General features: G+C 41.0%; 1 protein-coding gene across 1 annotated transcript; it reads right to left on the minus strand.

Annotated features, from left to right (window-relative positions):
- Positions 1–7820: 7820 nt before the first annotated feature.
- foxl2a (forkhead box L2a) lies at positions 7821–9830 on the minus strand. The gene has a single exon (XM_080889493.1). It carries the CDS (start codon positions 9537–9539, stop codon positions 8628–8630), a length of 912 nt encoding a protein of 303 aa, XP_080745619.1. The 5' UTR covers positions 9540–9830; the 3' UTR covers positions 7821–8627.
- Between the last annotated feature and the right edge of the window lie 4500 nt (positions 9831–14330).

Consider the following 14330-nt stretch of genomic DNA (forward strand, 5'->3'; position numbering starts at 1 on the left):
AATTACTGACCTCTGTCATCATTTTAAGTGGGGGAACTTGCACAATCGGTGGCTGACTAAATACTTTTTTGCCCCACTGTACAAGGGTCAATTCTACAGGCAGAAACATGGGTGTGCCATGGGCTCCCCGGTTTCACCCATCGTGGCCAATTTGTACATGGAAGAAGTGGAAAAGAGGGCTTTGCCATCCTACCCTGGAACACCAGGTTCAGGTATGTGGATGACACCTGGGTGAAAATCAAATCTCAGGACGTACCACATTTCACGGATCACATTAACTCGGTGGACTGACACATCAAATTCACCAGGGAGGATATGAAAAGTGTCAGGTTAGCCTTCTTAGACTGTGAGATTTCCATCAGTAATGGGGGACATCTAAAAGCTGACGTGTACCGTAAACCTACACATACAGATCAGTATCTAAGGTTTGACTCTCATCATCCACTGGAGCACAAACTGGGTGTCATCAGGACGCTACAACACAGAGCGAACACCATCCCCACTGACACAGCAGCCAGGGAGGCAGAAGAACGGGACATCAAGAAGGCCCTGAGTAAATGTGGTTATCCCAGCTGGACTTTTGTCAAAGCTGGGAAGGCGCCAAAAAAAAAAGCTCCAGCCGATCCAGGAGAGAAGGACAACCGCTCCCTAAGCAGAAATCTGTAGTGATCCCATATGTGTCAGGAGTATCGAAGCAGTTGAGATGCATTTTTTCTAAACACCGGGTCTCTGTGGCTTTTAAACCTCAAAACACGCTGCGCCAAAAAATTGGTCCACCCCAAGGATCGGGTCCCCCGACACAAACAGAGTAACATAGTGCACGCTGTTAAGTGCCAGGAGGATTGCCAGGATTTATACATCGGGGAAACCAAACAACCTCTGGCGAAGCGGATGGCACAACACAGAAGAGCTACCTTGTCAGGCCAGCACTCTGCAGTCTATTCACACCTACAGGCCAGTGAACACTCTTTCAATGATGAGGATGTACACATCCTGGACAGGGAGAAACGCTGGTTTGAGCGCGGAATCAAGGAGGCCATTTACGTGAAAAGGGAAAGACCATCTCTGAATCGAGGAGGGGGCCTAAGGGTACATCTTTCGCCATCTTACAATGCTGTGATTGCAGCCATTCCCCAACTCCCTGTGAATGGTACTCATAGCCATTGATGAGTGGGCTTTGATCAGTGGGTTTTGGTCAGTGGCTGTTGATCATGAGAATTTGCATAATTAAGATTAAGGAACTGACCTCACAGCCCATTGTTCCTTCAGTGGGCTGGTTTCAGTCATTATGCAAATGTACTGTTTATAAGATTGAGGAAACCTGCAGTCAGCTGAGACTGAAGAAGTCACTTGGATGAGTGATGAAACATTTTTTTCCACAAAAACGCTACGTCCAGATGAACAGAATCAACTTTTGGACATAATCCCTTAACTGATTTCAAAAATCAATTTAAAATACCAACAAACCTGACACACACACACACACACACACACACACACACACACACACACACACACACACACACACACACACACACACACACACACACAGAGAGAAAGAGCGTCTGCTATGGTGCGTTTCTTTGTAATGGCGTTATTGAGCCACAAGGGAGCAGCAAAGAGCCACACAGCAAACTTGACCTGAACCATGACAGTTCCCAAGAAGAGCCAAAACGAAAAAAAAAAAAAAAATCGTAAGAGTTTCTCAAAATCAGTGAAAGCTGACGATATCCATTGCCACCACATGATGATCGGACCTGCTATGAATCAAAAGCATTTCTTCCTGTTTGCGTAATCTTAAACATCTCTCTGTACCTTTATGTTTGATGGGCCTCATTAGAGATGTAGAGGTTAGTTATATGCCATGCGTATGACCTCTGGTGGGCAGGGGTAAAAGGCTCTCCCTCAGAGTTCCTCTCATAATGTTCTCATTGTCTGAAATTTGCTAAACATAAGCTGGGCTCAAAGACAGCATCTTAGGCAGTGAAGCTTTGGGTCCAGCATGCTTCCATTACGTCTCCTCTTATTTGATTAAATGTACTCTAACTCAGTCCAAACCCACACTGTGCGTAATCTCATCGCGGATGATAAGCATGTAATAAAACACACATTTAAGTTGAAAGGGCACCTTATGCGAATGGTACAATTATGGATTTCCAAGTATGATCATTCGTTTAATTGTGAAGCCTTGCCAAGAGGTATGTAATTGCTTGAAAGAAATATGGCTGAAATTGGATTGTTTTGAGATGTGACCTGGGATTGTTTGGCATCCACATAGAGGCGGGGCCAACTTCCTGTTTTGTATACGTATATTTAAACCAAATATTCACAAATCTCATTATTTAGAGGAAATTCGGAGAATATTAGAATGTGACAATGCAAAACACAGTTGTTAAAGAGCATTACAATAACTGACTGAATCCATTTAAACGTAGGATGTGTCGTTAATCTCATGCAATTTGTATCCTAAAAGGCTTCCTGAGAGTATAAATTTGAGAGCGTCCAGAAGATGTTTTGCTTTAAATAAGCTCAGTGTTTGGCATTCATATCCGCGTGGGGTTTCTATTACTGATAGTGGGCTGATGTATAACTGGCTTTCAGTGATTATGTGTCTCACACCATCCCCAGAGGTCGGCCTAAGTCTGACCATGAAGTTGGACTGATTTATTATACAGCCTACAGTATTAGAAGAACAGGTGCTGGCCCTTAATGATCCCAGTGGGAATTTGCTTTCGTCTTTGATTAATTGGAATGTTAACAGGAGAAGAGTTATCCTAATAGCTTCTTGTTGCCAACCCTGCGGAAGTTTTTAGAGGGGCGAGAAAGGAAAGCGCTTTAAAAATAGACTCCATCAGAGCACGCTGGGAAAAGACCTGCCATTTAAATCCCGACAAAGCAATTTGCAGCTCATAATCAAGGGAACGGAAACCGTTTTTTATCGCATTTCCCTTTACAGTATAAGCTGGTCAGTTCCGCCACATCCACAGCAGAAGTTAGCGTGAGCCAAACGCTGGTAAATCTTGACCTTGTGTGCACGTTTGTTTGTTTGCTTTAACAGGTCAGCCGGAGCATAACCTCCAGTCGTTGCTGAGAGGTGATATTCCGTCACGAAAACACTGTTATTTGATAAGAGCTCGTGATTATCACGTTGGACAGAGATTATCATACATGAAATGACAAATTAAACAGGTATATTTTTAGAGCCTCCAAAGTGAGATGAGATAATATTTAGCCCGGTGACTGCTTATTTTCAGTCGCTCTTTGTCAGCATCTCACCACCTCTCCTCTCAAAGGCTGTCAGACTCAAAGGATGGCGTGTGTGTGACATCTGAGTGGCCCCGTGGTGGCTGGAGGGTACTCAGAGGTCAGTGCGTGATGATTTTGCTCTGCAGATGGATGACTGTCTTTTCCTTGAATAGATGACACTCCTGTGTATTTATAGATATGGTATTTCTAGACATTTTGTGGACCTTTGTTGCCCAAAGTTCCAGTTAACAAACGCGCGGTTCCTATTTATAAACTGTGGCGGTGTATCAACACACACCATTGCAATATTTTTGGCTTAATAAAAGAATTATTATATGTCATCCATTGTTTCGTCGAGTTGTCATTAAGATAGGGATCAGCAGTCACTGAAAACATCACGTAGATCGCCGTGGAAAGCTGGAGATTCACCAGAGGACGCGCTCAGAAAATAAACAACTCCAAATTCAGTAATGGCGTGGACATAGCACAGTACGTGGCAGAAAGGCTGAAACTTTGAGTTTTTCTACTCTGACAGGAGAAGACGAAAAAACGCATGCTGATTGGAACAATTGCCGGATTTTCTGCGAATCAAATCTCTGCATATTTTCCTGTTTGGAGCAGATGTATACCAAACAGTGGTGACCCCCACTCTCCTTTTCAATGGGTTCGGGGTGATGTGCGCCGCGTCTAAGTGGAAACTGTTGCTCTTCAATCTCAAACATTGACCAGAATGCCAGGAATTCAATTGTGTGCAGGCATTGGGAAACCTGCAACCTGCGTGTGACTCGACCTGCCGGGTCGCATCGCCGATGCCCCGTGGAGCATGCAGGCTGTCATACGCGGAACGACTCCAGGTACGCTCCAGTGTGTGTGTGTGTGTGTGTGTGTGTGTGTGTGTGTGTGTGTGTGCCGGAGAAGAAGCGAGGGTCAAATGCGTTGCCTCCACAATGAGTTGACCTCATTCGTCTTGTTGATTATAATCTGTCATCTCCGAGAGCACAACAAAGGATACAATCATGGTTATTCAGAACGCGCTCTGCGGAAAAGACGCGTGAAAACAAACCGCACATTGCGCTAAACCTTTTCACCTTGTGGAGAAATAATTATGATTGACAGAAATATTCACCGATGCAGAAATGCGCTCGACTCACATTTAATAATAATTAGCCAGTGTTATTTTAATTCTGACTGCACGGTTGCTGTTGTTATTCCCGCTTAGTCACTAAAGCGTCACTTTCCAATTAAGATGATACGTGGGAGATGTGTCCATAAGGCTGTGCTCGCCATAGTTAAATCGTTGTTCTTCTTCATGTCTCAGCAGCTCTAATGTCATTGTGAACTCTATTATTGTTTCCGACAGCCACATCTAGATATATATGGGCTGCTAAACGTGCTCTTAGTGTAAAGGCCTGAAGGAAGCTGCTCTTATATGTCTAAAAAAAATTCCACCAATTCATTCATAATGAATTCGATATATTATAAACTCCCGAGGTCAGCGTAAAAGAAGACTATATTAAAGCAGGCCTGTGTCGCCTGGGCTGAACCTCGGCTGGCCTTATCTGTCTCAGCCCCCCGAGACATCCTGTATGCAGGCCCATTGTTCCCTGCCGCCCTGCTGAACTGACAACCTTTCTGCGCAACTGCACACCTGCTGCGCCCGAGTCCGCACACGTCTTTGTATATTCGCGCCTTTTATAGGCGAGCCTTTTGGTCCTCAAGTTTAACTAGTAAGGTGTGTGTGTGTGTGTGTGTGTGTGTGTGTGTGTGTGTGTGTGTGTGTGTGTGTGTGTGTGTGTGTGTGTGTGTGTGTGTGTGTGTGAGTGAGAGACACAGAGACAGCGATGTATGTTTACATATGGAAGCCTTTGGTGCAGAAAGGCTTTCGCCAATATAAAGTGTAAAAAGCAATTGTCATATAAAATAGACCTATAATAATAATAATAATAATAATAATAATAATAATAATAATAATAATAATAATAATAATAAACTTTGTTAATAAACAAAAAGTTCAACTTTCCCCTTTTAAAAACAAACAAACAAACAAACGCACAAATAAATCAATAAATATATGACAAAAGCTGCTGTACTGATTGATGGATTCCAACTTTAAATCAGGAGGAGAAAGAAATAAAATAAACTCCACCTCTGGTTGGACAGTTTATGTAAAAGGTTGCACTGGTCGAAACATTATTTCTTGTTAAACCCCTGTATTTATTATTTCTGTAAGCTTGTTTAGAATACAGTTGCCTTTCAAAAGCGCCCTTATCTCCTTATTGTTTACAAAACATTAATGTGAGGAAGCTGAGAACGTACACAGCTACATTTCAGGCTTGCCTCGACGCTCCCTCTGCACACAGGAGGATGGAGAAGTGTCAGTGCTGGTCTGAGTGAGACCCGGCTGATGGCATTTTCATTCTGTGTTTCTGTTCCCGCAGTTTTTATACGAGCTTTGGGCAACAATGTTAAGAGGTTGTCTGAGCTCACTGATCCCCGACAGCTGCCTGCTGCTGAGCAAGAAGAAGAAGACACGCTGTTTACAGTTGGGCCGAGTGTCAAGTCAATTTATCTGTGATTATGACTTTGTGCAGAGTCTGTCTGTCATGATGAAGTGATGTGCTGTTTTCTCGCTGGATTATTGAAATTATTTATTTATGCGCTTGAATAATAAATGAAAAACAGTCATCATGCGACATGCGCTGACTTTTGTGTCTGAGGATTATAAGTGAATTATGCGCTTTATCAGCAGCCAATACCCAGGGGCGAGAATTCCTTGTTTATGCAGTCCTCAAAAAAAAAAGAAGAAAATATAAGAAAAAGCTATCGTTTGAATTTCGTTTATATACATGCAAAAAGTCTATGCGACTTTTTCTGTCAATAAATTACTTAAATTATCCATGACCCACATGCATTTTGTACATATGCAATGAAATAATTGCCTACGGTTAGCTTACTTTAGCAAAACCTCATGTAATGTGCGTATCCATGGCGCCGTAAGTGTGGCTTTCGTTCGGTCACCGATTGTCTCTGCAGTAGAAAAAAACAAGAAAAAGGATTTTTGCGTCCTATTTTGGCGCACCTGGACGATGACCCTGTTTGACCGTCCCTGTGACGAGTAAAAGTTGGAGAGAGGTGAATGCTTGGATGCGCCTCCTGTGGTGCCCTGAAGTCATGTGTTGGGAGTTTTTCATCTTTAAATGATAGTACAATAATTAATTTAGGAAATAATATTTTTTAAATGACCCGACGATTCCTTAGTAATCCACTGTGCGTGAAAGCTATAACCTATTCGAAAGAGACACTTTATTTGCAGTGATCGATCACTCAGATGTAAACGCAGACAGCAGATAACGCCAATATGTCGATGCTTTGTGATAATAGCAGAGAAGAGGTTGAGATCAAGTTTTACCAAAAGGCTATTTTAATTTTCTTTATGGATGTTCCTCTGGGCTGCATGGAATTTTATTTTCTTTAGTCCTGCAATCTCTCAGTAAAACAAAAAGAAGGGAAGAAGGAGGAGCTGTCTAAATGTGCCCCACTTTCACCCTTCAGAGCAGACTGTCAGCAGATGTCAATATTTTGTAAACTACATTTGGGATAATGACTTTATCTTTTTTTTTTCTTCGTGTAACGTGTTACTATTACTGGTATATATATATATATATATATATATATATACACCTTAACTGATTTTATTTGTTTATTACCAATACTTATAGCTAAAAAAATACTAAAAAACGCAAACAAACAATACACTAATGCCGTAAATCAATTCCACCATATTATCGAATTTATTATTATTATTATGATTATGATTATTATTATGATTAATATTATTATTATATTATATCATTATTATTATTATTATTACTAGCGGTAGAAGGCATTAGTAGTGTTGCTGCACTTATAGAGAAAGACTATTTAGATGTATATGTATATTTGGATATTTATGATCATAAATTACGAGCTGAAATTTTCCAGTTTATGTGTGTATTTTGTTTCTTTGTCTGTTTGAAATTAACTAGTAAAAAAGAGGACTGTTACCTACACGCAACGCCGCTGCAGATGGGAAAAATATAAAATATTAAACATATGACATTAATTGTCCTTAGCGGGCATAAATACTAATGAATAAGTCTAAATGTGTTTTTATTGTATTGCACACAACGCAGACACTGATTCTTAGTTGAAAGAGAAAGCTTTTACCTGGTCACACTAATATAATAAATCGATAGATTTTTAAAATGTGCCTAATTTGAGCCAAACAGTTCAATAGAATACATATTTAATTTTTAAAGTGATACTGAGTGCGCCTATCAGCCATTTTTATGTAAGCCTATCCTCAGCCGACCACGCGCCGCTGTTAATAGTGTTATTTTCTTTCTTGAACAAGCTGTGAAAAAAACTCCTGCATCATAACCAATGTGGCACTTTCATGTCGTGTTAGGTTCACAGATTTGTTTATTACTGATTGCTCGCCTACTGCCAGCAGTGGTTGCTATAATAGCCTAAAGCATACAACAGATTACTTCATGACCACTTAATTATTTAAGAAATACAACTTTATTAAGAAATTGACAAACCTAAAAAAAGGGAAAGTGCTAATTAAAACGAAACATGGCCCCAACATTAATGAAACATAACTAATCACATTTATATATATATATATAAAAACGATATTTAGAAAGAACAAAATCTGACACTGGCTGGCGTCACTTTGGAATTTACATCATGTAATCAAAAAGTATGAAAAGCCCTGAATTGTTTTTTTTTTCTTTTGGTAGTTTGCTGGATCTCTACCCACACCTTTTAAACCTAACAAAGTATCCAACTATAGCAGGAGGTGAAGTATCACCGTGCAGGCCTTTCTCGGTGCAGCTTACTAAGAAAGCCAAAATTAGCTCTGATTTAATCACACATTAAAACTCTGACTTCATTAGGACGTCTTTCGGCAGTAAGCCGAAGGAAAGCTGAGACAAATCATTACGCACACCAAAAATACAGCTGGACCGATGTCAGCAATGTCTATCCATTCAAAATAATCAGTTTTTCATTTCACAATTTTGATTTTACAATACCGAGTTATGGCCATCAGTCCAAGTGTAATACAGGCGCACGAAATGGCTCCCAGAGGTTGTGCTACCTGATGAATGAGCAGCCGATGACTCCTTTACCTCCTGTTTCCATTTCATAAAACTTTCTCAGCATTACCTCGTGCATATAGCTCCCCGTCGGCATTTAGATGTCAGCTTGGAACCGAAGAGATCTGAGTCAGAGTGGTCTCTTCAAAATACTGTCGGCTCTGTTTTGAAATCACAGGAATTACCTCTCTGTCTCTTTCTCCCAGAGTCTTCATTTTTGCACGGACCAGTTGGTAAACTTCAAATATCAATCCTCGTGTGTAACGCCGAGTGTTTGGTCTCGTGTTCCCAGTATGAGCAGTGCATCATGGAGAGCTCCGCGGGCTGGCGGGAGCACGCGAACTGAAGGCCGGCTCCGTTACTGGAGGAGACCGGAGGTGGTGCCGCGGTGGCAGGGCTTAGCTGCTGGGTATGATGGGGATGGTGATGGTGACTCATGCCGTTGTAAGAGTTCACCATGCTGGGGAGCGCCATGCTCTGCACCCGGGAGTAAGGGTTATATGATGAGGGGGCTGACAGCCCCTTGACGTTCACTGGACTCACGTTGCCGCTGGCCATCTGACAGGACGTGTAGGGCATCGGAGTGGGCGGCTGGCCCAACGACCAGGAATTGTTCATAAAGCTAGACTGCAGGTACTTGGGTGGAGAAAGGTAGCCATAGCTGTCCCCTCCGAACAAGGCCTTCCCCGGCTGGAAGTGCGTTGGTGGGGGTCTGAAAGGCCGCTTCATCCTGCGGCGTCGCCTGTAGTTCCCCTTCTCGAACATGTCCTCACAGGCTGGGTCGAGGGTCCAGTAATTCCCCTTTCTCTCGCCGCCGCCCTCCCGCGGCACCTTTATGAAGCATTCGTTAAGACTCAGGTTGTGTCTGATGCTGTTCTGCCAACCTTTCTTGTTCTTCTCGTAGAAGGGGAATTTGGTGATTATATACTGGTATATGCCGGACAGCGTGAGGCGCTTCTCGGAGCTCTCCCGGATAGCCATGGCAATGAGAGCGACATAGGAGTACGGCGGTTTCTGGGACGGATCCGGCTTCTCGGAGACTTTGTCCTGAACCGGCTCCTCTTTTGGGCGCTCTTTCTCCTTGGTCGTGTTGGTGTCGTGGATCATTAGGGCCATTGCGTCATCCTCTGGGTTTTGGTAAGTGGCCATCATTGCGCACACACCAAAACAAACAAGTCCAGTCTAAACTTTGAAAAGAACACCTTTCTGACGCTTCTGTCTCGATCGGTGAAATGCTGCGCTGCAGAATCTCAGGATGCACCAGTGAGTCAAAAACTGTCCTCCAAATTGCGCACGAAGAAATCTTAATTGTACTTTTGCGGATCAGTACGTGACATGCACCAGACCTTCCTCTCTCTTCAGCTGAGATTTTTCTAAGCTGTTTTCTGATGGACGCGCAACCCAAGTTTTGGACTGTGAGTCAGTAAGGCCAGCCCTTTCCCCTTTTTTTCAGGGCCGCTGACAGGCTGCTTTCGCTCTAGCGCTCTACACCGAGCGACGTAGTGCTTTGTGATTTGTGCGTATTTTAGTTCCGCCTTCCGTGGTTCCAGTCAATGAAAAAACGAGCTCTTCTTCACTTGTTGAAAATTGTATTAATCAGAAAGGGTTCAAAATACTAGTAATAATATGCGCGATAAACACCTATTTACAGTAAAATGCAGGCATAAAACACTGTAGGAAACCTGAAGCAGTTAGTGAGTAATGAAAATAGAAATACAGGTATTCGTTGAAAGAATGCAATTATGCTTATAGCTAGTGAATTCGTTGCTCAAAATATTATATTAACATGACTGACTCTGCTGTTTGAGTCAGAAAGGAAGCAAGCTTTTCAGAAAAAGGGGTGGAAAATATTAATAATAACAATAACAAAAACAGATAAAGAAATGTTCCGAAATATGTCTTTGCGCAAAACAACCCCAAAATTAAATATTTGGAACAAACGTATTCCAATTTTCAAAGTAATTCTGTTTAATATATCTATATTTTTCCACGTTTGAATGTGAAATATAAAATTTCACTTTTTCTAGTAAATTCAATATATAGTCCAAAATATACAATCTAGTCCACACATTCTCACCAGAGTCATGCATATTTGTAAAGGGCTGTAGAGTCCACATAATTCTTACAAAATCCGGATAGCTAGTGGTGCTTAATTAGCTCACCGCGGAGAGGGAAGTGCGTGGTGAAGTATACATTTCTCTGGCCACCCATGAGGGTCCCCTCGGCTTTCTCTGGGAGTGTATTTCCGTGCTTTGGGAGTCTTTGCAGGTGGAGCAGCATTGCCATGTGTGTCATCACCCTGCACCCAGTCTGCAGCCAGTCTGCAGCAGCTGAACCGCGCTGAGAGCCAACCATCTCTCAACATGCAATTACCGCCGACTCACACTTTCGAGAGTTACGACGCGTTGTTATTTCTTGTTCCAATGTCTTTTTCACGTGTTTACGACGGACAGCACTTCCCGATAAGCTCTGCACCGCCATTACAGGTTTACTTTGCAAGTATATGGTTTGGTTAAAACATGACATCATCATGTTAATTAATACAAATATTATTTAAGAGTATACACTAAGAATTCCTACTTACTTGTCCGTAAAACTGTAAAATCGTTAAAAAAGATACTTGTGCAAAGAAACGGCCCTAAATGAGAAAAATCAACCCTGTCTCAGAGAAATCACTTTTGAATTTGAAATATCAAAGGCTAAATGCTTATACATGGAAGTTAAGTTACATTTTAAAAAATTATAGGTTTATTCCCATTGCACTTGAAGGTATTGCTTGTACTCATTTATACAGGGCATCTATATGTAGAGTGGTTTGCGTTTGTGCAAATAAAGTAGAAATCACAAAAACAAACCTTTTGTCCCGGCCGTTAAATGTTTAGGTTTACCTCGCGATTCCATGACTTGTTTAGTCTTCCTTTATTGTTCCACATTGTTCTTCTGTTTTCTGCTTCTGCACTCACAAAAAAAAAAAATGACGGGGAGGGGGGGGGGGATCGTTCATATATATATATATATATATATATATATATATATATATATATATATATATATATATATATATATATATATATATATATATATATATAAAAGCATTACAAAATATAGCCCATTGTTATCGCTTTTAATTATGTATTGTAGTCCTCTAACCCTTTCAAACTTCCCCGGTGGCCCCTGTGCAGCACCCGTAAAACCCTGTATCTCACCGCTTCTAGGCTAAAATGCTAAATAGCAAAACTTAATCAGCAATTTCTTTCAAAACGGGTGTGCTTATTTAAATATAGCCTTTTGATAAGGTAATTCCAGAGTCTGTAATCTTTGTAATCTATGACGTCTTGAAAATAATAATAAAGGTCATCTGCTGTCTCAAAATAATTGGCCTGCTTTATTTGTGTCACCTAAACGACCCCACGTAACCCCGTTAGGTTCCGGTTCAGGTAGTCTAGCTCTAAATGTTTTTTTTCTTCTTCTCTCTCTGTGTTGTCAGAGGACTTACTTGACACTTGTCTGTTCAGGTTCAAGCCGCTGGTCTTAGGGCAATTTTATTATTATTCTCCGTCTCTCTCCATTCTACCTGTAACCTAATAGAGGAATGGTTTGTTGCGCGACACGCACGCGCTTCACGTCACATAACAAAGCTGTAAACAGCATGTCGACAATCCGTAAACAAAATAAGGACCCTGAAACCTGAACTGGTTGTAGTAGTTACAGGCTTCAGGACAGCCCTGGGGAATGTTAATGTGAGAGCACAGCCTGTTTTTAAGGTAACTTTGACATACAATAAAAACAAATAGACTATAAATAACTTCCCTGTAGACTGTCTACTACTAATATAATATAATTAATAAAAAATAATAAAAGGGTGTATAACTGAAGAGTAACAATGATTTTTTTAAAATGTCTTCCACTTATTTGAAATTTTCTTCTCTGCACCTTAGCAATTGTGCTTTGAAAAACCCCACGAATAAAAATCCATCTCACAAACGTTTTTGTTGTTGTTTCGGATTATTTCTGCCTGTTCTTAATAATACCAGATATGAGTACTATCCCTGCACATTTTCTGGATCCGATGGGCGAGATAGCGGCGTGCACTCCCGAGACTCAAAAGGCTGTCACAGAGAGACAAGAGTAGTCCGTGTCTTCTTCCTAGATAAATACACATACTCCAAAAGTCTTCTCAAGTTATCGCTTAATCCCAGACACCTCGTGGAAAAACTTCCCAATAAAAAAGCCTCCAACTCCCCGGCCCACCACCCGCACACAGTCCGATAGACTTCCAATACTTCTAAAAATATTTTATTTATATTCATGTAAATGCACCTAAAGTTAGGAGAATGTTTAGTATGTGTATTACAAGCCCGCGATATAGATTTTAGTCCATATAGTCCATCTTCGTGATGACTACAGACATGATCCAAATCACAACAATTGTAAAACAATCAGTGTTTAAATGTTTTGCTCTTTTAAGTTACTTTTACTTTAGTTTACTTTTTATGATAGACTCGCAGCCACAACTTATTTTCCACATATGTACAACACCTAGGCCATAGTTTTCCTATAATGTGAGCGTGAGGCAGGCCTCCAGTGAGCTGAGGAGCCATCATTGTAACGGGCCTCAATCTAATTTGAAAGAGTGGAATTCCTGTTCTCTCGCACTTCCTGCACTCGCAGGTCTGGGACTAGGATGTTTATAATTGCGCATGCGGGTGGAATGTGGCGAACGGAACCACCAGGTCAGGTCGGGACCGGAGAGCAACCGACCGGACTGGAGACGACCAGCCGGCTTCTGACAACAGGCAGGAGCTACAGCAGTGCGTTTCCACAACATTATTATTATTATTATTATTATTATTATTATTATTATTATTATTATTATTGTTATTAGTAGTAGTAGTAGTAGTAGTAGTAGTAGGATAAAAGTAATTTCTTCTAATTTATTAATTTAATCTTAACTGTGATAGCGTCATCATCATCAATAACAATAATAATTATATAATATTTGTTGTGGTTGATAACGTTATTATCACAGTTATGATTAAATGAATACATTATTATTATTATTATTATGATCTTAGTTTTATTTTGAATTATTTTGAACCATGACTCTTATTGTTAAAATGGTCTATTCTTATTTATTAAGCCTTTGTAAAATGTCCCACTTTTTTTTCTATCCCTCTCTCCAATATAGTCTTAAACCATCCTACATTCCCTTTCCCCCCCCAAGGGAGCCTCTGCTTTTTAAAAATAATAGCGCAGTGACAGATTAAGCTGTGCTCTGTGCCCTTTGTGTGCATATGTATTTTGATATGGGTGAATGAAAAAAACACAGCCTTCAAGCACTAGCAAATGAAAGCCTGTTATTCTGTTTCATAAAGTTGAGAATTGAAGGTGAAAAATTGCCAAAACAAAGCTTATGAAGGGTTTTTTTTTTAAATCTTGCTTAACACTGTCAGGGACTCTTTATATCTATAGGAAGAAAAAACAAGTGAAATACACATGATAATATTTGACTTAATGTGTTATTTGCAGTTATTATAATTAAAATGTGGTTAATAATCTTATCTGAGGTCAGAGGTTCTTATCTTCCATAAGCAGTGGTGCATCTGTCCTGGACAGCTGTTGGGAGAGACAGCTGTCACTGCTTGTCCTAGTTTGATCTTACTGGGCTGGTTTCTGGTTCATTTGCATCTGGCTCGCCTGCATTATTAAACATCAACAACACGCCGCCGCTCTTGAATGGAATCCTTATGAGGTGCAGGAAAGAGAGGGGAGGGGTGGGGGTGGGTTGAGGGACAGAGGGAAGAGATGAAGAGGAAGGAGAAGGATGTACCCTCAGCCCTCATGTGGCGTCCCCAACATGGCTCTTGTTCCTCTCAGAAAGAAGAGCGTGAGATAGAGCAAATAAACACTGACCACCAGAATCTCCCCCTGCATCTCCTTTTG

The sequence above is a fragment of the Rhamphochromis sp. 'chilingali' genome, assembly GCF_963969265.1.
Source record: "Rhamphochromis sp. 'chilingali' genome assembly, chromosome: 8".
Lineage (NCBI taxonomy): Eukaryota > Metazoa > Chordata > Actinopteri > Cichliformes > Cichlidae > Rhamphochromis > Rhamphochromis sp. 'chilingali'.